General features: G+C 39.9%; 2 protein-coding genes across 21 annotated transcripts in view; both read left to right on the top strand.

The window, feature by feature from the left end:
* The first annotated feature begins 227 nt into the window (after positions 1-227).
* On the top strand, positions 228-14,190 carry TCP11L2 (t-complex 11 like 2). 19 transcript variants are annotated; one of them, XM_038153312.1, is made up of 13 exons: positions 231-537; positions 1,537-1,804; positions 3,082-3,187; positions 3,272-3,417; positions 5,412-5,585; positions 6,853-6,988; positions 7,226-7,346; positions 8,074-8,294; positions 9,173-9,309; positions 10,332-10,519; positions 11,869-12,050; positions 12,832-13,004; positions 13,576-14,190. In XM_038153312.1, the coding sequence occupies exons 5-13, from the start codon at positions 5,450-5,452 to the stop codon at positions 13,818-13,820; spliced, it is 1,539 nt and encodes a 512-aa protein (XP_038009240.1). In that variant the 5' UTR covers positions 231-537; positions 1,537-1,804; positions 3,082-3,187; positions 3,272-3,417; positions 5,412-5,449; the 3' UTR covers positions 13,821-14,190. The 19 variants fall into 19 exon arrangements, with proteins under 19 accessions (XP_038009246.1, XP_038009251.1, XP_038009250.1 ...); XM_038153308.1 differs by having other exon boundaries at positions 231-618; positions 1,546-1,804; XM_038153307.1 differs by having other exon boundaries at positions 231-618.
* A 3,247-nt stretch (positions 14,191-17,437) lies between these two features.
* POLR3B (RNA polymerase III subunit B) overlaps positions 17,438-24,973 on the top strand; it is a 71,928-nt gene continuing 64,392 nt past the window's right edge. Inside the window, exons 1-6 of one of the 2 annotated variants that reach the window (XR_005258892.1) lie at positions 17,438-17,746; positions 19,298-19,330; positions 19,852-19,908; positions 19,992-20,056; positions 20,423-20,498; positions 23,594-23,694. Coding sequence is in view for 1 of the 2 variants with exons in the window: in XM_038153303.1 (XP_038009231.1) it covers positions 17,681-17,746; positions 19,298-19,330; positions 19,852-19,908; positions 19,992-20,056; positions 20,423-20,498; positions 23,594-23,694 (398 nt within the window). In the remaining variant the exon portion in view is untranslated. The remainder of the gene's footprint in view (positions 17,747-19,297; positions 19,331-19,851; positions 19,909-19,991; positions 20,057-20,422; positions 20,499-23,593; positions 23,695-24,973) is intronic. The other variant, XM_038153303.1, reaches the window with a different exon arrangement.

Raw genomic sequence — 24,973 nt, 5'->3', positions numbered from 1 at the left:
CAAAATGGCGCGTGGAGGGGCGCCACACTACCCCCCCCAAAGATTGGGTAAGGAAACCAGGACAAGAACGTAGTTATAGCTCCCTTTGCAGCGCAGTGCACAAAGCCGGACACACACGGCCGGGAAGAGCCGACCTAGCCCCTGCCGAGCATAACCCCACTTCTCCCGCGCCCGAGCGCTGCAGGGTCGGTTTTCACGTCCCCGACGAGGCCCGGGGGCGGGGCCGGGGCGGCGCCGACCCGGACGGACGGGGCCCTTCCGTAAACACTATTCGGCCCATTCCCCCGGCCCACCCCCCGCACGCCGGCACGGCCCACTGCCTGCGCGGGGGAGTCCGCCAAAGCATCTTCTTGTGTCACCGCATATTTCCCCAAGCTTAGTGCCCGGTCGCAGGTAGAATGAGGAGATGCGGACAGTTTCTACTGGCATAAGCGGAAGGCGGCCCAAGCGCCTCGGATTACTCGCCGCTGGCAGGCAGGAAAACATGACGCACCTCCCCGCTTCCACCGTCAGAGATGGACGTGCCCGAGGAAGACAGTAATAGTCCGGGTTGGGTATTTAAATCTGGGGGCTGTGTGCAGCCTTGGGGAGCGGTGTGTGGGACTGCGAGGGGCAGCGGTGAGTGACCGGCCGGGGCAGGGCAGGGCACGGCACGGCAGGGCTGTTCCGTTCCGGCCGGCGGCGGGGTGTCCGGTCACGCTGGGCAATGACTCGCGGGGTGAGTCCGGGACAGTGTTGGCTTGGGGGCTGCCACCCTCCTGCGCGGTGTGGGTAGCAGGGAGGTGGTGGACTGGCCCGTCGCTCTGCTGCCCCGGTGGGGTACCCGCTGCAGCAGGTGGGTTTCGCAGTTCCTGCGCTGGGTCCGTAGTTCTCTCCTTGTCCCGTGTCTCCTGGACTTTCGCCATCCTTTAGTGTACGCCGGGACGATCCGCCCCGACGGGCGCGGCCGCAGAGGTCCCCCCTACAGCCCCGGCAAGCAGGGCAGGGGCACCCCGAGACCTCCCCGGGGCATGGGGACTGGGGCGCTTAGGGGCGGGTGCCCGGGCTCGACTTCTCTGGGGCTGACAGGGAGTTCCCACCTTGCTTCTCCCCCAGACTCCCTCCCCCGGACCTGTCCTTGGAAACGCTGTTTGTTTTGGTCGGAGGGTGCCAAACTCCTGCCTTTGCTAAGTGTTAAAAACATGGGGCCGGGGGAGGAGACAGGCAGCGAAACAGATGGAGGAAGAGGAGGAGCCGCCGGCTTCCCTCGGTGTTGCTCACCCCGCGGGGGAGGGCAGCGGGCAGGACGGCCCCTGGTCCCATTACCGACCTGCCTGGGCGGAGGTCACTCCCGCGGGCAGCGCTCGGGGCACTCGGCTGCAGCTCATTCTCTCCAATACAGTTTTTTAAGCCTTCACGAAGAGAAGTGTCTCTTCCAAGAGCTGTGGAACTAGAAAGCTAAAGGGGAGAAATGTCGGCTGTAAGCTGTGAAAAATGAGGCGGGAGGAAATGCAAGTAACTCCTAATAAAGGCTCTTTTCTGTTCTCGTGTCTTGAGTGCTGACAGAGGTGGAGACAGTGAAAGGGAAACTCGAGACTAAATGAGATTCAGTCGGTGCCAGCTTGAAGATAGTAAGAATGTGAACCCAGCAGAATAAACCAAGTTAAGACTTTCATAGTGGAGAAACTGGACAGAACACTCATAAGTCTCTGTGTCCATGCACACTTCCTTTGAACAAAGCAGGGCTGTGGAAAACCTTTGCTTGAAGATGGTATCTGAAAAAAATACCCAACTGTGAAACTGTCTTCCTCCCTCCTCCCCCCAGGTGCTTCATAAAATAACTTCTAAAGCAAACCTACAGAAATAAAAAGTGTGTTTGTGTCTTCTAAAACTAACCTGATCTTGCAGTCTTGATAAGTTCTAAATGAAGAATCTAGTTGGGTGATGCAGTAACCAATTAAGAACAAGATGCCTTTAAGCATCTACAGCTTTGTATTAATTTTGTTTTTACTAAGAAGAATAATCCTCACCTGTCTAAATAGCAGAAATGTGAGAATTTCTTAATTGTTAAATTAGCTGGAATTTTGGGGTTGGTACGTGTAGAAGATTTTAGCTTGGTCTTCCAAAGAGTTTATCCTTAAAATACCCTACAGTATGGTACTGATTGAAAGAAAGCAAATGATGTCATGAAGCGCACTGTGATGGTGTCCAGCCTAATATAAATGTAAATGTGGGTAGTCTTTAATGCAGCAGAGTAAAGCAGGTTGTAACCTCAGGCTGACCCTTAAATAGAACAGTTGGGATATTAATATGTGCATTAAAAAAACAGCCTAATATGTAATAATTAATAAGCATATTAAAAAAAAAAGATGGTATTATTTATCCAAGATGGTGAATTACTAAGAGATCTTGCAAGGCTGAAGGGCTTTTTGACATATTTTTATGTGACTGTTATACTAATTTAAAGTTCTAAATTACCTTGGCCATTAGTTATTAATGAGAACTTCTGTGCTATCTAGAAAAATGTAAGGAAAATCAGCTCTTCCAGTGTATGCTATAAAGCAAAGACTGAGTGACTCAGTTGTCTATTGTAACTAACTAGAAATGCCATTTTTGGTTTGTACTTGCCTTTCATATACTCAATGACTGTATTTTTGCCTAAGTGGTTTAGATGGCCCCTGCAGGTTCTGCTTGTATATTCATGTACATTTAGTTTGATGTGTTTATCTTTTAAATGTAGAATTTAGCAATAATGTTCTGAGTCTGCAGAGTACACCCATTCTTACTTCCTATTGTGCTTGAAGCATTCTACTGAGAAATGTATTTAGTGTGGCAAAAGATTGCAGTGGTTTTTTGTGTGTCACCTCCTGTTGCAGTGTTGAAACTTCTTACTTAAATTAAGCCTTCTGAAGCACCCTACTGACAGCTCTGCTGTCTGTATGTGTGCATATATTGTGGGAGCAGGTATGGTCTTGATACATCAAAATGCATGTGCATCTTTGAAATGCAGCTATTTGCATTTATCCTTTGATGGGATTTAAGGACTTAATGTATATAGACTTCCAATTCTACCTTAACCACTTGATCTTCTTGGAAATCAAGATGGGGTGGAAAATGGCAGCGCTGACTCGCCTTCATGGCTGGTTTAGTACTTCTCTCAGAAGGACCTTGCAAAGCTGAATGTTTATTAACATTGTCATACCTAGAGGTAAGAGGAAGTTCATGAAATGATGATGTGTAAATTGTGTGAGAGTATTTGGGGTTTTAATGGTCATTTACCTTCTTCCATCAGTTCTTAACACCTGAACTGAAGCTGTAGACACACTGTGAATTGCTCACACTCCGCAAGTGATTTGCAAGACTTTGGGCCACTACCCTGCGAACAACATTAATCAAATCTTTTGATGGACCACATCCTACAACATTAATCTTTTGGAGGTTAGTTATTTGTAGGGAAATAAACGGGCATTATACAAGATTAAAGCCTGGAAATACAGTGTTCCTATATTGATTTTAAAAATTAGTTGGAGGATAATAAAAACTTCGCGGGCTCTGTACAGTGTTACTGTATTTAAGTGAGCAGTTCAACATGAAGAACCTCAAGTATGTTCTATAACTAGTTTGTCACAACTAGTTTCTGATCATCACTAACTTTTAGATCTGTAACACAGATTTTAATTGAAACAGTTTGTTTCTTCTCTAGCATTAACTAGTGACCCATTTCTAATTGTAACTTAAATACAATTTCCAAGCCAAAATATCTGTGTGTAGTGTTTTTAGGTTCTCTTGCAACTCTGTCTTGTTTAGCCAATACTGTTTTAAATATTTCCTTGTTAGAAATTATAAATTTGCTGTTCTAATAAGAGTTATGATGCTTAGAATCACTGGTAATGTTGCAAGTTCTGAATGCATGACCTTTGTGTTCTAGTCAAGTGTCTCTCTCTGACTCCTCCAGTACAGTGATAAACTGTTAGCTGTGTTCTTGCCAATGTGACCAATTCTTTTCACAAAAGAACCCAATGTAAAGTATGACATAAATAAGGTGCTCAAGTGCATCCTCTTTCCTCTTGGGAGAGGAGAAAGAGTAAACACACACTTAAGAAATTTTAATAATCTCAATTGACAGGGGAGTGCTCGTTAGTATAGTAGCTCATCAAGTTATAAAGGCCTATTCAGGATGAGTTGGTACCCAAAAAGTCAAATGCTTTAAGCTGTAGCTAGGTGCAAGTATAAAGAAATGTTAATTTTCGCTATCTTTTGTCTATCCCAGAACCCCACAATATGTTGATTCACATAAGTACAGACAAAGATCATCCTTTTATTGCTAAAAGTGTCTTTTTTCCAAATTCAGCTGTTGCAAAGTGTGTTATTCCCTGCCCACTGAAGTTGATGTGGTTTAATAATAAATAAAGTTATATATTAGTTAAATTTGCTGATGGAAACCATTGTTGCCTGTGTTACTTCATGAAGTCCACTACAGAATGCTTCATGACCATTATCAAAGACAGACAGCTACTTTTGGTATCTGGGCCAAATTCCTTTGGTAGTAATTACAGCTGACTTTCAGGTTCTCATTTTAATATTATTATGAACATATTTTTCACTTCCTGTCATGCACTTGTTTATCATCTATATCACGCTGTCCAGCTGTCCACATTTTCTGCAATTGCAGATTATCTGCCTGGGAGGCAGTTTCTTTACATAGACAGAAACACTTTGAAGCCCAACACTTGTCAGTGGAGGTTGTTGTCTCTGCTAAATAGAATGTTAGAGGCTCAGAGTTGCCATTTGACTTAAACCAGAAAACCTATCCACTCACCTTTATGCCTAGGAGGACTGGTTTTTGTGTCTGTGCCATTGTTGATCTGATTCTGATTCTAAGCACAGACCCACTTAAAGGCCAGACTTTTAGCTACACCCTGTCAGAAATGTAATATTCTGAATTACTTGCCTGTTCTCCCCCTGCAACTTCTGTGTTTGCTTCACAGTTGTTACACTCGGTGCAGCCTGTTTGTGGAAGGAAACTCATTGCTAAACACCACTTTTTCGTGAGGTCAGGTGGGAGATGGTGACATCACAAAATGCCTTTATGGACATTGGAAACTACCAAAATTCTTGCAAAAAGTAGCCTCGGGGGTTCCTGTGGGTAGTCTTCCATTTCTTTAAATATAACCAGTTTTGGGACTGTCTCCCACAGAATCATTAAGGTATGAAACAGCTGAAGGTACAAAACTTTCTTACAGAACAGGTATAGTTTGTTGATAACTATATGATTCTGCCATTTTTGTCAAGCCAAATCCTTTTCTTTGCTTTTCCTGTTTAGGAAAGACAACTACTTGATCTTCATTCACAATATAATGATCAGTAGCTGACTTTTGAGAAACAAACAAAACTAAGTGCTGGTTTTATGGGAATTGTGTTTGTCTTTCCAGGTCTTGTTTACTGTGTAAACAAGGTAAAGGGAATCAGAATGCCTCTCAATGATGACCAGAACAGTGACTCAGATTCTTCACGGCTCTCAGAAAGCACAGCTTCTTCCAGTGACTCAGAATATTCCAGGCAGAGCTTTAACAGTGATTCTTCAAGCAAACCCAGCTCCCCAGCGTGTAAGCCTATTTCAGCCTTACCTGCATTGTGCATGGACCAATAAGGCTAACTTACCTTTTTTCTCTTTGCTGTCATGGGTAGAACCTGGGATTCTGAATCTGTTTAAGAGTATTAACAGAGGGGCATGGCTTTCTCTTTGCTGTGAAGCAGTGTGATCTACACCAGCAGCAGCTGTATGCATAGGGGTCTCCCTGTGCACTCCTTCCCTTCAGAAAGTGTAAGAAAACTGTGTCACCATGGTCTTCCTAACCTTGACATTGGTAGCAGCCTCCCACTCAACAAGATACGCTTTTGTGCAAAGGGTGGGTTTCTTCTGTTTGATCCCTGCACTTAAAAATTAATTCTATAACTTACAGATTTGTAATACCATACCAAGTTACATGTAATTAATCTTGAATTCACATTTTTCTTTCATAAATACTAGAATCAAACAGAAAACACACATTTGCACAAGGAGGATAATTTGAGTAATGGTAAATAAAACTTTGGTTATAATGTGGTTTCTTTGTGACTGAAAGCATTTGCAGACCATGCTTACTTCTTACATCTATGTAAATTAAGTCTTATATTAAAACAAGCTTGTTAGTGGAGCTGCAGTTGGCAGCTGGCTCTTTGTCATTCTTTGTTACCAGTCTTCCAAATACTAAATTAAATTATAGAATTTAAGGATTTAGAAACTTTGGGAATTTGCTCTTGTTTTCCAGTGTAGAGTTTATTTTGTCATTGCTGCTAACTCCTAAAAGAATGAGTATAACTTAATTCCACAGCAGACTGAAGATCTGCTGATTTTAAGTGGGGGGATTGGCAAGTCAGTGACTTCAGAACCTTTTCAGCAGGCAATATAGCCATCATGTGCTTGGAATTTTCAACAGGCAATATAGCCATCATGTGTTCTAGTGGACATCTGGTATCTCTTACTGCCCATGCTTTTTGTTGGGTGGCTTTGACAGAACAGTAGGAAATCTGTGGAATGCAAGATCCCGTTTTAAAGGAAAAAAAATATCTTAGTTCAGATGTGGAAATGTGAAAATGCTCCTCAAAATGTTTTGAGGTTTGTGTCGTTTTTCCCCACAAACACACACACCTGATAAGCTGGGAGTTTCCTGAGTTAGTGTTTTAGGAAGATAAAAAGACTTGGTAATCTTGTGTTACTTCTTCCAGAGTACTGGAGTCCAATTAACAAGCAGTAACATTTTAGGTTTTAGTATATTCAATTGCACTTATCAGCTCTAGATATTTGGCTTGAATTGATCTTGTTTGTTCCAGCAGCTAGCCCTCCCAAGGTTTTCACATTTGATGAACTGATGGCAGCTACAAGAAATCTTTCAAACTGGACTCTAGCTCATGAAATTGCTGTAAATGCAAATTTCTGCGTAAAACATGAAGACTACCCACAAAACAGGTAAGAGCTTGAATTCTGCGAAAAGCAGCACTGGTGTTGGAAAGAGAGGAAAAATGAATGGAGCAATCTACACTGTGTTTTGGTACCTGATGATCCACCATCCAAGAAAGCTGTGGTTGCAGGGCACAGTATCTGTGGAGGTGTGTTTCCCAACAAGTGATCAGTCTCATCTGAAACCATTACAAGGATGGGAGCTAGTTGGGAGTCTTCTCAGTATCTAATTGACTTACTCCACAGCTTTGCAGGCACAGTGAAGCAAATTGTACACAAGGCATTTTGGGATCATTTGGAATCAGAACTGAATGAAGATCCTCCAGAATACAAACATGCTATCAAGCTCTTTGAGGAAATTAGGGAGGTAATGTTCTTCCTTCTCTGTATTGATTTGTCAGCTTAGCTTTAAAGAGTCCCTTAGTTCACTGAAGAGTCTGCTTAACTTAGCTGAGCCAACACCTTCTGGTTTTCCTTTTATAATATAATATGATTATTCAGAACTAAAAATAGGTGTCTATTTGTAGTATATTTATATTAACCAGGAATATGGCCACAAACAGTTCACTCAGCTTTCACTTCACAGTGATCAGTTGAAAGTCATCTCTTTCCCAAAGCTTCACATCTGTACTAGCCTGTTTCCAGAACCATACTGTGAGCTTAGGGCATGAACAACAGTATAAACATGATTGCACCTGCCCACTTAAACTTCATTGTTTGATTATTGCATAGGTGAGCATACAAACCTTCAATCCTGGCACAATACTAAGTCTTTCAGAACTTTACGTTAGTAAATGTTTGTTTTACAGGGTAGCCTCCCAGCTTTTGAACGGGTCTAGTTGTTGACTTGCTTTTTGTTTTATTGGTTTGAGCATTTTTGCAGAAATGTACTGGGGTTTTTTTGTTTGTTTTTTTTTTTTCCAAACAGTCCTTCTTTCCCCACAACCTTTGATAATGTTCAGTCTTAAAATATCTGGTTATAATCTGTCAGCTATATACACCTGACATGAATATTAAAATTTCACTCAAGTGTGCTTACTAAGGGGTTTGGTCTTTATTGATAAGCTTTTTCTTTTTTCCTCCCTCTAATTTAGATTCTTCTCTCTTTCCTGACTCCTGGAGCAAGCAGGATTCACAATCAAATTTGTGAAGTTCTCGATATGGATCTTATAAGACAGCAGGCAGAACACAATGCTGTTGATATTCCTGGGCTAGCTAACTATGTCATCAACACTATGGGAAAGTTATGTGCTCCAATAAGAGACAATGACATAAAACAGTTAAAAGCAACTGACAATATTGTAGAGTTACTGAGGTTGGTATTTGAGTGTGGTTTTTGGAGAAAAGAACTCCTTCCTGATAGATAGTAGACAGTGGAAGGCGGGGGGCTGGGTAAAGGAAGTCTAAAGTTGTGTCAGTTTGCATAACACCTGTTCTCAAACTATAGGAGAACTTCCTGAAGCATTAAAGAGGAAGAGCTCTGACACACTGACCAGATTGTGTATCTCACTTTGTAATGAAATTAGTAGGATACCTTGATGAAACCAGGCAGCTCTGAATATCTAAGCCAACAACTCTTGCAATAATCTCTGTTTCAGAAACTCTTTTTTTCTGTCTCGTTCATTCTTACAAATGTAAACACCACATTTGTACTGTTTCTTGAGGTGTTAATTGCATGCTTCTTCTGGAAGGCCAAACTTTGGATTTAAAAGCTCTTTAGTTAAGGTCTTATTACTTGAACTTGAGTAAAACATTTGCATAACAGGGCAGAAAACAGTGCTCCTGAGGTACGCTGAAATACTAAGACTAAATGTTAGTTGTTCTACTGTGTATTTATTATGGGGATCAAAATAATTGGGTCCAAAAGATTGTTTCTCTTAACGCAGTCAGTGACCCAAGAAGTTAAAATCTGTTAATTTAGACTGAAATATACCAATTCATGTAGTTTTTGAAAAACTTACAGGGCTGTAGCGCTTAGTGATGCTACATCAGTCCTGTTCTTTTTAACTTAGGCCAAGCCTTATCTTCAAGAATTCCAGATGATAGGTAACATATCTGTTACTCTGAAATGCCAGTGAAGGCATTCACTTCTCCAAAATTGAAATTAAAGTGGTAATGTACATATGCTTCTCATGTGCTGGTGAAAATCAATAGACTGAATTAAACTGTGAAATTTTAAATGCCTCTTTTCAGACAAATATTCCATGTTTTGGACCTGATGAAAGTGGATATGGCAAATTACACAATTAAAAACCTTAGACCATACCTCTGGCATAACTTGGTGGACTATGAAAGAACAAAATTCCAGGAAATTCTTGAAGAAACACCAAGTATGTACCATGCTATATTAAATTTAAACTTTTATTTGAAAATAAGCCTATTTAAATACATGCTGTGAAAACTCTACAAGTTGCAAAACTCTACAAGTTAACTTAGAGGAAAACTTCAATTTCTTGTCTTTATGTAAGTAATGGGACATATTTTTTTGACAAGCAGGCTATCACTGGATGATTGCTTAACTTGCCTTCAAGTTTGTCTGTCTGTAATCTGGGGCACTTTCAGACAAACTTAAATTTGCCAAATTGGATGATGTCTGAAAAACAAACAAGTGGTGACTCTTGCTGTCTGGATGCAGAAGCCCTACATAAGATGAGCCTTTTCTCTTTTGTGTGCAACTTTTCTGTTGTTAGTAAACATGTGAATAAACACGTGAAACCAGTTAGTGTGACTGAAAGCTGGAAGGGCTAAGATCTGTTTTTTAGTAAACAAAAGGCAGTCTCTGAACAAAATTTTTTAGATGATGCAAAGTCAACTTGATCCACTATTACACGTTTTGTGTGATTTGGTTAAACAGTGTTCAGAAATACATCCTCCAAGAAGAATAAGTAAGCATGCTAACATCTGGAGCAGGGGCTTCTAAAATGGGAGCCCTGAGCCACTGATAGGGCCTGCAGTGTTCATTTATGCAGCCTGAGAAAAACTCTACCAGAACAAATCAAATGTTTTAATCTTCCTTCACCTCTACCTTTTAGTCTTACGCCCTATCTGATAAGTGGCCTCTCTGAAAAAGGGAAAACAATCCTTTGGGAACTCAAACTTTGAGACTTCTATTACCTAAAAATCTTGTCTGAAGTCTTAACAATTTGTGGCTGGTTTTATACAAACCAGGTAGAATTTAAAGGTGACCAGTGCAAGAAAGTGAGAGGATTACCATTTGTGAAGAGTCAGCTGTCCACTATGTTTAAGTCTTCTGAAGTTGAATTCTCTTCTGTCTACAAATCTTCTTTTCCCTCGAGGTAGTGCTTATTTTGATGAAGGCATGCAGTAAATCTGTGCTATTTGCAATGCTTAGGTGCCCTGAATCTCACAACAGAATGGATAAAGGAATCAATAGAAGATGAATTGTCATCTATTTCTGATGAGTCTTCATCATCCCCTGGTGCTGATAGTAGTTCAAAACCAATTATTAGTCCTACACTGGTGCTAAACAATGGCTACTTGAAACTGTTACAGTGGGATTATTGCAAAACAATTCCAGAGGTAAGAAATATATTTTGGTGTCTTCCAATTACCAGCTATATGAAATCATTGGTGTGATACAATAATCCTGCTATTGATGACAGTAACTGAATACTCTTTTGCACTCCTTACATTTCCGCAATCTGAAATTTGGAGATTATATTCTAGTCCAGATTCTGAAATTTGAGATGGACAAGTCAACAACCAGAAAAGGACAAGGTAAAGTTAGTTCTCCCTCTTTCCAATCATAGCTCACCAGCTCCACCCTAAGAGCAGTCTTGGCTGTGGTCAAAGGCTGGGCCTTGTATTGACAGTACTTGGCTTTCTCTGTCTTTAAAAGAACTGATTGTAGCACTCTGTTTTCCTAACAGCAGCAGGAATTGGTGGGTTTGCTCATCAGAACAGAATCAATACAAAACTTGAGTTTTCTAAAGTAGGTATTTTTCCTTTAAGTGTATACTATTGATTCAATACTCAGTATTCAATTTTTCCCTCCAATTCCTGATTACTGACCTCTGACCTTTCCATAAAGCCAGTGGGAAATTTGTCACCAGTAAGGGCTAAAATTTGCATTTTCAGAGAGTGCCTTAGCTACATGTAGGATGGCCTGGCAGAGAACTTGTTAAATACATGGGGATGCTCTTGGTGTTCTCAATCAGTGGACAGAAGGGAAACCACTTTCTTTCCTTTCTGTGAGCAGTTTTGAGTAAGATCTACATACAGATGTCCTCTGGTAGATCTAGCTTGCCATACTATGAATTTGCTACCAACTGCAGTTGGATGATAATACCCCTGTACTGCTCAGGATGAACTCTTTGTAACCTAAAATGAACTCCAGCTAACTCTTGCTGTGGGGATTACATGAGTTCTTGTTTTGATCAGCTGGCTTTTTGCCTGGAGCAGGTTATGTATCACTTGCAGAACCTGCTCTGGTGGTTGAATTGGTGGTTGTCAAGCACAGTTGTTCATTATTATCCATCAGTTACAAATCTTGGCATTTTTTCAAAAGACACCCAAATCCAGAAGGCTGTTCTGTCTGTAACTTGGTCATTACAATGTCCTCTGGATCCTCTGAGCACTCCATGTTGTGGGCTGAATTGTTGGTTACAGATTTGTCAGCAGTGATGAGGAATAAGGTGCAATGTCCTCAGTTTCCTCAATACTTTTCTTCCCACCACAGGTTTACTTCTGATACTTGTACATAATGCCACTTTATACTATACTACATGTTTAGGGTATTTCAGTTGCTGTCTCCTCTGGGTTTGCGTATTTGTGATTAAAAATAGTAGTGCTTCATGACTACATCCTAGATCTGTCCTTTCCTAGATCTTCTCCTTATTCCTAAATTAGTATTATTGTTTCAATTCTAGACTCTAATAACAGATGAAGTTCGTCTTCAGGAGTTGAGAGAAAAGCTCAATCAATTAAAAGTCATAGCTTGTGTTTCTCTCATAACAAACAATATGGTAGGCCCAGCAATTGTAGATGTGCCTGATTTCACTGACCAGCTGAAAAGGATCTCCCTTCCTCTTCTTGAAGGCATGAATAAGAAGTAAGGCCCTTTTTTTACTCCTTTTTTTTAACTCTTTTTTTTTTTACTCCTTTTTTTTAACTCCTTTTTTTACTCCTTTTTTTAACTCTTTTTTGACAGTAAATAATTAGAAACAATAACAGTGTCATAGGTGCTTGTTATTAATAGGAAGATACCAAATTTTAATCATTTATATATTGCCTTTATGATACAAGGCCACAATATGTTAAGACGCATGTTTTCAAAGGTAGATTTTAATGAAATTAGTCTTGATGTTAATGTACAAATTTTGGAACCTAGTAGTAAAGTTCATTCATACACTCCTAATACTGGAGAGACTGTGGTAGTGCATTCACTAAATCGTCTTGGGAGTTGCTTCAAACTTGTTGTAGGTAGTTCAAGTTACTTGGCTGCCTATTTCTTTGGCAGCTTGTACTACAGGCAAGTCTGATGTATGTGACTGTCTTTTTAAAGAGTTTTCCACTCTGTTTTGTATCGTGAAGTGCTATGCACATGGCCCAGAAAAACACCTAGGCACAAGGATAAAGTGAACTGATGTCACTGCTGCACACATAAAATTACTTTTCCCATTTGAATCAAAACTAGGTCCTTATTTTATCTTCCACATAGACATTTTCCTGTATATGTAGATTTACATAAATCTGCATCAAAAGATGTAAACTTTTCAAAATTCTCATTGCAGAGACCAGGTTGAAAATAAAAGAGAAAGGAGACAAGTGAGGGCATTTTACAACCAATGCTACAGAAACTGCAGAATTTAATGCTTTTCTCTTTCTTCCAGAAGTTTTGACTTGAAGGAGGCTCTGAATACTGTTGGCATCCATATTTGCAGCATAGTGAACAAGTCTTTAAGTGAAAGAGGTCTTCCCACTCTTAGTGAAGAAATGCAGAGTAATTTAATGGGTCAAATTGCTCATATTGTTGAGAAGAATAATCCTGTCTGTTCCTTGATTGGTTAGTAAGAGACTACCTAATTGTCGTACTGTATGTGTCTGTTTATAAACTTACTTCCAGCAAGTTTAATCAGCTGTCTCATTATCTTCTAAAAGTATTTTCTTACTGCAGTAAAATACTGGCTCAGCTGAGACTAAGGATATGGTGTTTACTTGGAAATGATATTCTGGGTATTCTGCAGAGCATGGTTAGTCACAGCTGGAAATAATTGTAAAAGTGCATGTAGAGACAAGCCTAGGCAGCCTAGTATTTTGGACAAGAATTTAGATAAAATGAGTGCTTAGTCTTCTTTCTGTCCATTCTGGGTTTAAACCTACTGTGTTTTTTCCTTCCTTTGAGTCTACTTCATATTAGTTAATGTAACTTGTTGCAGTAGGTTTATGCTGTGTCCACCTTGCAGTAGCCAAATTTAAGAAGCTTATAGTATTGTTTCCCACCCCAAAACAATCTTGGCAAAGAGTTGTTGCTTACATTGTTGGATTTTTTTGCTGTGCTGATGTGCAGGGTACTTACAAAGTGGCATCATCTTGGGTTTACATTTGTTCTGAGCATGCTTTATATTCCATTTCAGACAAACGAATCCAGCTCTTCATGAGAAGCTTGCTTGCTCTTCCGAGTTTTCAGAAGTGTATGCCTACTATGCCAGGAGGCCTTTCTGTGATTCAGACAGAGATAGAGTTTCTGGGATCTCAGTATGCAAGCATTGTAAACTTCAATAAAAAAGTGTATGGACCATTCTATGCAAACATACTTAGAAAACTGCTTTTTCCTGAGGCAGCAATGGAGAAAACAGAAGCGGAAACATCTAGCAATTAAAAAATGTACCCTTTTTTTAATCTTCCAAGACAGTGGGGAAGTCACATCTCTAAGAACAGCCTACTCCAGTGACTGTTGATGGGGAAAGGTCTTGTAAAAAAACCAGATAGTTTCTGAAATTCACTGTAAAGAAATTAATGTCAATGTCATATATATATTTTAATAGGAAAAATATTTGTTTAATGGATTGTCACTTGTAATAGCCAGTGAATTATTAATTTCCATAGCAAGCATTTATTATGACTTGCAGTGGGAAAGAGCTGGCAATGTACTTACTGTTTTGCCACCCTTAAAACAATGTTATTTTTCAACTAAAATATATTTACATATAGCAATGCACATTAGGAAATGACAAAACAACTGTAGATAAAATGTAGGAAATGACAAAACAACTGTAGATAAAATGTACTATGCTTACATTGTATTTTTGTAGAGTAACATCTCAGACAACAATTATGTTTCTGAGAATACTTTGAAGAAGAAAGTATAGCATAACTGCTTTAGTAACCAAACCCACGTTCATACCAGGCCAAGTTCAGGTACTCCTGCAATTACTGGACCCAGAACTTTGCCTCTGTTACATTAAGGAATGCCAGTGTTACAAGCTGTTTGCAGGATAGGAGTTACAGAAGCAGCATTCACGACTTCAAGTACGAATAATTCAGAACTTCTCAACTCTAATTGACATGAATGATAAAGACCTGAGAAACATGATGTGGGGGGTGAGGTAAATTTCTGTATATAATTAATGTGTTTTATAAGCATTTTGTTTATTCAGTGGAGGTCATACAGAACTTTAATATGTATATGTATTGATCTTTGATTGTAATGGATGGGTATTAAGTAGTTTTAAGTTAGGTCTTTCTAACCTTTATTCCCAAAAGCACTTAACACTGACCTCACAGTGTACCACAGAAGAAGTGCCCCTTTCAAGCCGTTATCCAACAGAATGTAAATTTTTCACAAGATATTCTTAAATCTGAAAGCAAGAACCTAAGTAATTAGTAATTTTTGAAAATATTATTATATTCACTTTTACATGGTGTGTATGAGAAATGCTCCCGTTTTCCTCAAATTTCTTTGGACTGGGCCCCAATACTTAGTTCCCATTTAAGGCGTTGGGAATCTTACAAACAGAAAATGAATAGGAGTAAAATAGAGAAATGTGGAAGTGAACTTGTAAGTTTACACAGGCTTTATCTTGCATATTTCAGATTACTGGGATTAGATAGTGCTGGAGTACATACTATAGACATGTTCTTGTCTATGAAATTGAGTAATTTACTTGAAAATGATATTTTAATATATTACCACATAATACTCCTTTTAAGATGTCATATATAGAAAACCTCAGTGTGGTACAAGTTAGAGCTTGTTTTTAATATTTTATATTACAGTCTATTTTTTATGAAGAGACAAAAAATAACCTGTAAAAGCATAATGTGTCACACAAATTGTTTGTGTATATTACTGTGTCTATCATAAAGGTCTAAAAAACCTGGGCATTATTAGCACCGTGGTTTTGTAGTCCATTTCAACAGGAATGTGTACCCTTTATAGCAAAGGAAATTACTTCTATTCAGTTGTTCTTCAGTGTCCAAGGACTTTGGTCACATGTAAATGTTAAGGAAAACTTTCTTCAAAATGCCTTTTTAGAGAAATTTTTCTAGTGCACATCTATCCCCTGTGAAAACATTGCACAAAATAAAGATGAATACATATTTTAAAGGGAACTGTTTCCTGAAAAACCTAGGAGAAAGGAGCTTTTAGACTATGATAACTGTGCCACTAGGTATGCCAGGCTTGCTCAGATGAATAGGAAATTTTGGTAGGCAATTCAAAATCATTAAGAGAAGAATGCATTTCAGAAACAGCTAGAGGGAATGAATCTTTGTGATTTGCTACAATTTTAGAAATACCAACATGATTTTGAGCTTCAGCCAAAAGAGGATTTTATGAACATTTGAAGGTGATTGCTAATATGATTATGAACTTTTAATTGTAATATTTTATATCCATTTTATTGTACAAATAAATATCAAACTTCAGCTCTTCAGTGAGCTGGGAAAATTATCATACTAGTTTTCACCAGTAAATACTCAAAGTATAGCATTTGGGGAGGGGGGTTGGTGATTAAAGTGACTTGCAAAGACTATTTTATAGCATGGGCTGTGTTTCAAGTGATTGTTTCATGTGTTTTAATTTAATGTTTCAAACAGGGACATTGCATCTGTTTAATGTCATGTGTTGCATGCTGTTTATGCTACTGTGCCTGAAATGCACTTGACTCTACTCAGAAGTTGTTCTTGTGAAACAAGATGCCATTCTGTAGCAGCTTTGTTAAAAAACAAGTATTTGAGGGTTTGTATGCATTAAATTTTGTTTGTGATACCAGCATTGGTGAAAAGTCATTTACACAAATGTTATTAAATGCAACAGCTTGTTAAATGCCAAAGATAAATTACTCCACTAATATTCTGTTGTGACTTTTTTTTCTGTTAATTCTCAGAAGCAGCTCCAGTGTAGTGACTTAAACCCAGCTGTACAAATAATATTCAAAACAGTTGCCTGCTCAAATCTGACTACTTGGATGAAGGATGTATTGGGTTTGCATGGCAGAGTTGGAGGGGAAGTGGACTGCAGGGCTGGCTTCTGTGAGAAGCTGCTCCAAGCTTCCCGACAGAGGCTTTGCATGGATTAAACATGGATTGCCACGTATTAATCACATTCTCCACTGGCTGGGCGCTTCAGGCGGGAAACCAAATGGAAAGAGTCTGAAAAGTACCTCTTTAGGGTAGGGGCCTTAGTGTCCAGGATGGGTGGAGCCCAGCCCCAGCCCCGTGAATGTTACTCATGTGGAACCTGTGCCAGAGCAGCCGTCTTCATGTGCTGTTTTCACACTCTTTTAGAACTTACTTACCAATTATTATATTTGCATATATATATCTCAAAGCCTTACTGCCTCACTGCAGAGATCACTAGTGCTTCTCGTTTAATCTTGAACCAGGGGAGATGAGTAGCTCCCCATCTGACTGCGATTTTGGTGTCTCTGTACCACTGACCCTTGTAAAGGAGAACAAATAAATTTGTAGGTGATTCAGCTTCAGCATTCAATAACAATAACAACAACTCTTGTAAAAATCACGGCAACCCCGGGCCCTGGACGAGGGGAGAGAAAATGATGAGACATCTGACTCCATCTTTGGAAGGCTGATGAAGTACTTTATTCTATAAATCTACAATTGAATCTGCCATGCACTCACAAGCTCAGAACTGCACAGACTGCACTCTCGCTGACTGTGTGCAGCCAGTCTGGACACAGACACACTCTTGGCCTCGATTGGCCTAGGGAAGAAAACATCCTCCCTTTGGGTAAACAATCTCCACATTCCATTCTACTTTGGCACAACACAGGCACAGCAAGTGATAAGAACTGTGTTTCTCTGTTTTTCAGAGAACGTGAGTCCCAGCTATATTCCTGGGGAAAGCTGTGCCTTATTTTTCTCCATGAGGAGAAATGTGGCAACAAATAAAAATAATAATAACGCTAAAAGCTGGTGCCCCGCGTTGCTTTACACGCTAAAAACTGCAGGAAAGCCGTTTAAAGCCCAACTGCTCCGTGTCCCTGCCGCCTCCCGGCCTCCCGGATGCGCCGGCGGGGTGGCGGTGACCGGCTTGGGGATTCAGCGGGAGCCCGCGGGCGCTGCCAGCTCCGCAGTGCCCCGGCGGGGTGAGCTGCCGGGGCCTGGCTGCGCTCAGCGCTCGGCGGCGGCCGGGCTGCGCGGGGCCGGAACCTTCGGGCGCCGGGCTGGAGCGCGGGGGGACGTGCTGTGCTGCAGCGCCGCAGCGCGCGGGTGGCGATGGAGGCGCTGGGCCTCGGCGCGCTCACCGCGGAGCAGGCGGCGGCTCCGGTCAACACGGTGGAGGTCAGCGGGGCAAGGGGCAAGCGGCCGGGCGCGTCTCCGGCTCTCCCGGAGCGTGGCCGGGCTGGGCTGGGCTGAGCTGAGCTGGGGTGGGGTGGAAGCAGTCTTCTGCTGGCGTACACGTGGAGTCCCCCCTGCCCGTGCTGCTCCGCTCGGTGTGTGTATGTGTGAGTGGGGAAGGGGGGTTGTCTGGTCCGAGCTGCCTCTGGGCAGCCCCTCATGAACCCGGGCTCGGCCTCTTGAGGTGCCGTCCCCTCCCCAGTCTCTGCCCCGCCTGTGTCCCTCACGCAGAGTCGCAGGGCGGTCTGGGGTGGAAGGGACCTCACAGCTCGTGTCCTTCCATCCCCCTGCCATGACACGGTCACTTCCCGCTGCACCGGGCTGCCCCGTGCCCCTTCCAGCCTGGCCTTTTAGTATTTACTTAAGATTAAAATCATTAGTCTCATCCTTAGATCATCAGTTTAATTGCATTACTATTTAACAGATCAACCCCCCTTTTTTAAACATAACATTTAAATCATAAAAACCTGATATCAACCACTTTTCAGCTTTGCAGACTGTAAACGCTACTGCACATAAACCACGAAGGACCAATATTAAAAGCCACACCATATTGCATGTGTTCCTTTTATTAGCTTTGCCATTATTAGGTGTTAAATTGAGATCTCCATCAAGATTAGTAGATTAACAAACAGCAGCAGTGGAGGCTGAAAGCCAAGAGCACAATCAACATTTCTGTGGATAGAAGAAGGCTAACAACTTTCTGCAGTTTTTTTGGTTATTAATTTTGTAGCATTTTTAAATGGTAGTAGAGGGAGAAGCATATGAGGGCTGGGAGCCCTACTCCTAAACAAAAGGATTTTGTCTCTAGCCAAAGCTATATGCAAGTTTTTGCATTGCCATGGTGGGAGAAAGTGGGGCTGACATAAAGAGATGTTCCCTGTGCTCATTGAAGATTAGAAATCAGGGAAAGTTTGTAGGAGCCTTGATATACTTGGCAATTCTCAGTACTTTTGCTAAATCTTTGTAGGATTTAGAGTCCTGATAAGTATTATAGAGAACAAGTGCTGCTCCCAGGTTCTTGCACGTATTTTGTAAAGTAACAGTTGTAGGAAATCTTCCCTTTATAGGAATGTAATTTACAGTGTTAACAGAACAAAGCCAAAAAATGTTAGTTGATCTTAAATGAGGACATAAGGAATTTTCTCAGAAAAATATATTTTAAGGAATATATTTTAAGGAATATATTTTAAGGAATTTTCTCAGGAAAAATATATTTTCACATAAGCTGCTCTTAGGAAAGGCAGTTTGCCATTGCATCCTGAGAAAATACTGCATGTATGGTTTACTGAGATGACCCAGGTAGTTTTTATCCATCTCTGTTGGCTTTAGACAGTTGGTTTTTGAGTTTTTTTCCTAAATGGATGTGATTTAAAATAATGCTACTGTTCAAAAAACAACAATAACAATAAAACATGCAGACAGAAAGGCTCAGACATGTTAGACATTTGGCTGCTCCTTGGAAAGATGTTTAAAACTGTTTTTTGTTTTCAGGAAAAATGGAGACTTCTTCCAGCATTTCTAAAGGTTAGTGCTACACACTCATTTCATGGTGTGAATATTTCATCTCCTTTCTAACTTTACATTACCTTCTTCTGGCATTTACTGTTTTCCAGAATACCTGTCCTCACTTTCCTGTGGATTTTGCCTTTTGTTTAAGTTCCTTGCAGTTACCAATAGACTTGTTCCATAGATTGTTTTCTTGATTAATTTACAGATTAATTTGTGGAGACATCCTCCTAGAAGTTTGCATTTTGGTGTGGTTATTCTCAATCCATACTGTATATATGTAATGTTTCCAGATTATTTTCCTGTTTTACTGGCTCTCGGAGACCCTGTCCATGCTCTTTATATGACAGCTCCAGTGTAAGCTTGGACATGTAGTGTAGAACCAGAGTGAGCAACCAGCCATTTCCCAGAAGTTTGTCAGCTGAAAGAATTTAACACAGTTATCCAAAATCAGTTATAAATGCTTATATCTTAATTTCTGGCTTGTGTGATTAACATTACTGAAGCTGATTTTATTTTCTATGTGCATTATTTTTCAGGTGAAAGGACTGGTGAAGCAGCATATAGACTCATTCAACTATTTCATCAATGTCGAGGTAGGCTTTCCTGGGGTGAGGGGAGAGTGGCTCCTCGTACTCAGAAAAGGCCATGGTTCCATTTTGTTATTTTTCTCTTCCAGATAAAGAAAATCATGAAGGCCAATGAAAAAGTGACAAGTGATGCTGACCCAATGTGGTATCTGAAGTAAGCATGAGATAATTTCCATATCAGTAGCAGCATGAGTACTGTCTCATGGGTTTGTTAGCAGCTATAAAGTGTTTATAAGCACTTGTGTAGGTATAAATCAAGAGGGTCTTTTCTGTGACTTATCTCTTAGTTTATGCAGTGAAAGATGGGAAGATTTAAAGGTTTATTGCATATTCAGGATAATTTTTTATTATTTGACCACAGCTCAAATACAATTAGTTACTTTGGGAAGAACCATTGCTCATTATTAATCAAGTTGTGTTCATCAAGTAATTTCATTTTTTCAGTGTATGTAAAATTTTGCTTCCTTTAGGTTGCCTGAAAAATATTTGCCTCATTGCCTATTTTGAAACTGTATTACAGATACCTCAATATCTATGTGGGTACTCCAGATGTGGAAGAAAGCTTCAATGTGACACGACCTGTATCACCTCATGAGGTATTAACGTTTGCATCTATCTTGTTGAGTTTTCTTATCTTGGGAATGTCTTGGATAATAGCTGCATGTAATTTTGAGTATGTGCGTGTTACATTAGGTAGTGCATTGCATTCCACCATCACTGTAAAAAGAAGCTTCCGAGACTTAAACATCATTGAATAAAGCTTTTAAATTTTAAATTTTTGAGGTTTTTTTTTTGCTGTATTCAGTGTTTTGTGTTAGCTGAATTTGAGTGGATTTTTGTGAAAGTAGTTGAAAAGTACTTCTCTTGCTTCATCTTGTGGCTCTCCTGATGACAGAGCTGAAGTCCTCATACCCTAATGTAGGGTTCTTTGATATTCTTATTTATGTCTTTTTAATATTAGCCTTGCTGCTGTCTGCACCATAGGTCACTTCAGTCTCTGTTTCCCTTTCAGTCTTTGAGAACTGATTTTTTGCTCATATTTTTAAAGTCTGATTCAGAAAGCAAATGTGGAACTTTTAAGCAGAAACAGATGGAAATTGTTAAAATTACAAGAAGCTGCAGAAGAACATTGTCCTTCTGGGGATTATATTTAATTTCATTGCAGTGCTGTAGGCACATAGGTTAACAAATGGTTTGTGTACTTCTGGAATAAAGATGTGTGTTGGAGGACATGCTGCTGTGACTGAAATCAGAAAGTCTCTTGGTTTTGACCAACAGGATATAAGATAGCTTATGGCTTTCTCATACATACAGAAGCTAACATAAGCTTTGAACTTTTTAGGATTGCTTTCATGTATTTAGAGCCACCCAGTTCTCTTCTAAGTGCTCAGGAACACACTATTTCTCTCCTGCTACTGTGCTTTGAGATTTATACCCCTGCAACAGAGGTAGTGACCAATTCTTTTTGGCCTCTGGAGGGGGAACTGAGCTTGGAACTTGCACTTATTTACCTGCATGCAGCCTGTTGTCAACTGCATAACTCAGTTCATGTATCAGATGCTTTTTTCCTTGCTGTATCCACTTAATACTTGAAATGTCTTTTTTGTCATCCAATCTAGACTGTAATGAAATGCATTCTGTGCTTTGGAGAAATTCTGTAAGAATCAGCTGTGCCAGTTGGGCATAGCCACTTTCTGTCTCCAATAACCTGACTCAAATCACATTTGGTTTGATGGAAAGCTTTGAAATAAAGCCAGTAACTCAGCCAGGTGTAATACATGATAGTTGCTGCATCTCACAAATGTGTAGCTAATGTTCAACCAGTAGATGTGAACATGTACAAAATGCAACATATTTTCATATGAATGAAATTGCATGCAAAAATTGTTTGTGGCAAACAACTCATTTTCAAGAATTTAGGTATTAATATGCCTGCTTACTGTATAGTAAAGTGACTGTACATACAGAAGAAGGCAAAATAAGTGCTTATAGAGCATATTGTCCTTGAGTTTAGAATGAGATACTCTTGTATCTCATATATTCTCATTGATGCTTAATGCTAGTGCATAATTTCTCTTTATTTTCAGTGTGCTGTACACAAACGGAGGCCCCAGTTGTTTTCCTAAATAGGATGGTGCTCAGGTCAAGCCTGGGTGCCTTAAAAAAAAAAGGATTAGATAGCTGTTGTATTTCTCTGTTGAAAGCTCATAAAACTCCTTCCACAAACCACCTAAAATCATTAGATTTTTATGAGGGTCTGAGTGTATATCAAGTCATGCTTGTCTTTTACTTTCAGGTGTCTATAATAAGAAGTTATCTCAAGGAAGGTGATACAAAAATACACGTGCTGGAATATTACATTGTAATTTGTATTTTATATCTGTGTCCTGTGTTAAAAAAGCACACACAGAGAATCCCAAGGCATTTTTCCCCCAAGTGGTACTAAAGAGGCTAAGTTTCTTTTTCCTCCAGTCCTTATGGGAGTTTCGTTAACTATTCATACAGATGAATTTTAAAATGATTAGAATATAGAGATGTTCTCAGTTACTTTTAAATTGGATGTAGTTGCTGAGAGCAGAATGGCACCTAGTTTCCTGCAAGGCATGGCTTGAAAGCTGCTGGTGTGTATCAGTATCTTATTACTGGAGAAGAGGTTTACTGTATAGTGTGGAGAGGAGAAGCATCCAGTTTGTGGTGATTCTTGAGGTGTATTTTTCCATAGAGCTGCATTTTCAATACACGTCATGATCTTAATTGCCTTTTATAAGTACATAATCAATACATAATCAATACACTGAAAGACTTCAGAGCTATAAATGTGCAAGTCTGATTACTGTTAAACTGTAATCCTGGAGCTGAAAGGTAAGGCGTGCTCAGTGAGGTCACGAATGACCTGCTGTGAGTTGCTCTGTTGTGTTCAGCAGATGGAGTAAGGCTGTCTTGCATGAAGAAACACAATACCTTAAGGGCTGGCAACATCTTAGAGTGAGGCTGGGGAGGTCAGACCAGAAAGATTGGATTAGAAATGATTGAGCCTTGAGGTATCTAATGCCCTAGATATGTTTATTCTGCATCTGTTAGTCTCCAAGGAATTTGCAGATTCCTGCAAATTCTGGGAATCTTTGCAGGAGGTGATTCCATAGTGAGCCTTCTGTAAATCATCATTAGAAATGTTACCATACGGTGAGGTTTGCTTATTCTGATAATAAGGTAATGGTGTCTCTCTCAGTCTTGTGCCTTTCCATTTTGTCAGACTTTATATGGCAGCACAAGTCTTTAGCTGTTGGAGTCCACATACAGAAATGTCCCTGAGCTGAGCATTGCTCAGACATACTGTGGTCTTTGTGCCCGCTCTGCTGATTAGACCTGTTTGTTTAATTAGACCTGTTGGTTTAATTAGAGAGTTTAGAAGTTAAGCTCTGCAGCGCTGTTTTCTGAAGGCACAGATCTGCTGGCTGCTTTTGAAAATCAGAGCAACCGTATTTAGATTTTCTTGGATTTTGTTTTAAACAAAAACAAAATGGAGAGTTTGTCAAACATTATTCATGTATTATGAAGATCTTGCTGAAGCTTTGTTTTGCTTGATTGCTTTGTGAGGATTTACAGGACAGGGCAAATACAGGCTGTTTTAAGAGAGATTCTTGAGCTTGGAGTCAGCCCTTGACATGTTGTGTGCCTTTTGTCCTTTCAGTGCCGCCTGAGGGACATGACCTATTCCGCACCCATCACCGTGGATATTGAATACACCCGAGGCAGCCAGAGGATCATCCGCAATGCGTTACCCATTGGCAGGTGAGACACCATGTGCTGAGCTGCTGCTATCAGTTTTCGTTTGGTGCCATGCTGGGTGCCATGCTGGTTTTTTTTACTGAAAAACAGATGTAGGCCAACCTTGCTTCCTTGTTAAAAGAAACAATGAGCAGGCAAATCTCCAGGCTGTACAGGATTTTTAGGGTCTAAGATCTTGTTTTGCAAAAGCTTCTGATAATGTCTCCTTCCAGAGAAGGATGGATATAAGGATGAGTGTTGTCTCTGATTCTGTTGATATAAAACCACAGAGGAAAATGCATGCCTGGAGCTGCAAACTGCATTATTGTAAAATGAAATCAGGCATGTTTGCTTTGTAGCCAAATTACTCAGTTTTTTGTACATAGTATGTAGAGTAGCATCTATGGAAGATGGATGATAAAACCAGTAAAGCAAGCATTAGTTCTGCTGCACAAGTTAAGCTTTCATTTAAAATTGGTTAAGTTAAGGTTACTAGACTGGCTTTAGGGGCATACATGCAAACAGTTTTTTGCTGTTAAAAACTGTTAATATCCAGTTATCATTTCCATGGGAAATAATTTTGCTCATCTGTCCCTAGGATTATACTTTATTCCTTTGGCCAATGCTCTTGTTTGACATGCAGTTTGGACTGGGACATATGTTTCACTGGAGTTTTCAGTAATGGCATTTGCGTATTCCATTTTATCTTATGCCAACTGCTTCCTGTTTCTGATATAAACAGCCAATGCATTAAGCTTATATTGTGGGTGATAGATTTTGCTTGTCATATGAAGCTTCTTATCTCTAGGAAGCCCTTTCTCAGTGAAATACAGTGACAAGATAGCTTTGTTGACTCTGCAGAAGTACAGAATTTGTGCTCATCAGTTTACCTTTAAGATATAGGAATATGAAAACAGCAAAGTTTTAAAATAATTTATGAGATTTGAATACAAGAAGTATAGCCTAATCTTGTTTTTATTGGAGTAAATTTGAATTAAAAGTCTCAGAGGTTGAAAATATTTGTGTAGTAGAACTCATGAATAATTTTTGTCAACGTTTGTTTTAGAAACCACTTGGAACACAGTTCTTACAAAGGCTGTCCACCAAGGAGTGAAATTCTGTAAGCTGGATCAAAAGCCAACTTTTTTGTAGAAGAGGCTAAAAGGCATGGAGGTCTTTTGGTAGATGTAGTGGTAAACAGTTTTTAGCTTTTGCAAAATACAGCTTTTTCTTTGGAACTAAACTGTGCTTTCTTTCCAAAGTTTTAATGAAAAATCTGAGAGTGAAAAGGTACATTATGAAG

The sequence above is a fragment of the Motacilla alba genome, chromosome 1A (assembly GCF_015832195.1).
Source record: "Motacilla alba alba isolate MOTALB_02 chromosome 1A, Motacilla_alba_V1.0_pri, whole genome shotgun sequence".
In the NCBI taxonomy this organism is placed as follows: Eukaryota; Metazoa; Chordata; class Aves; order Passeriformes; family Motacillidae; genus Motacilla; species Motacilla alba.
This window is presented reverse-complemented; position numbering and strand designations above follow the sequence as displayed.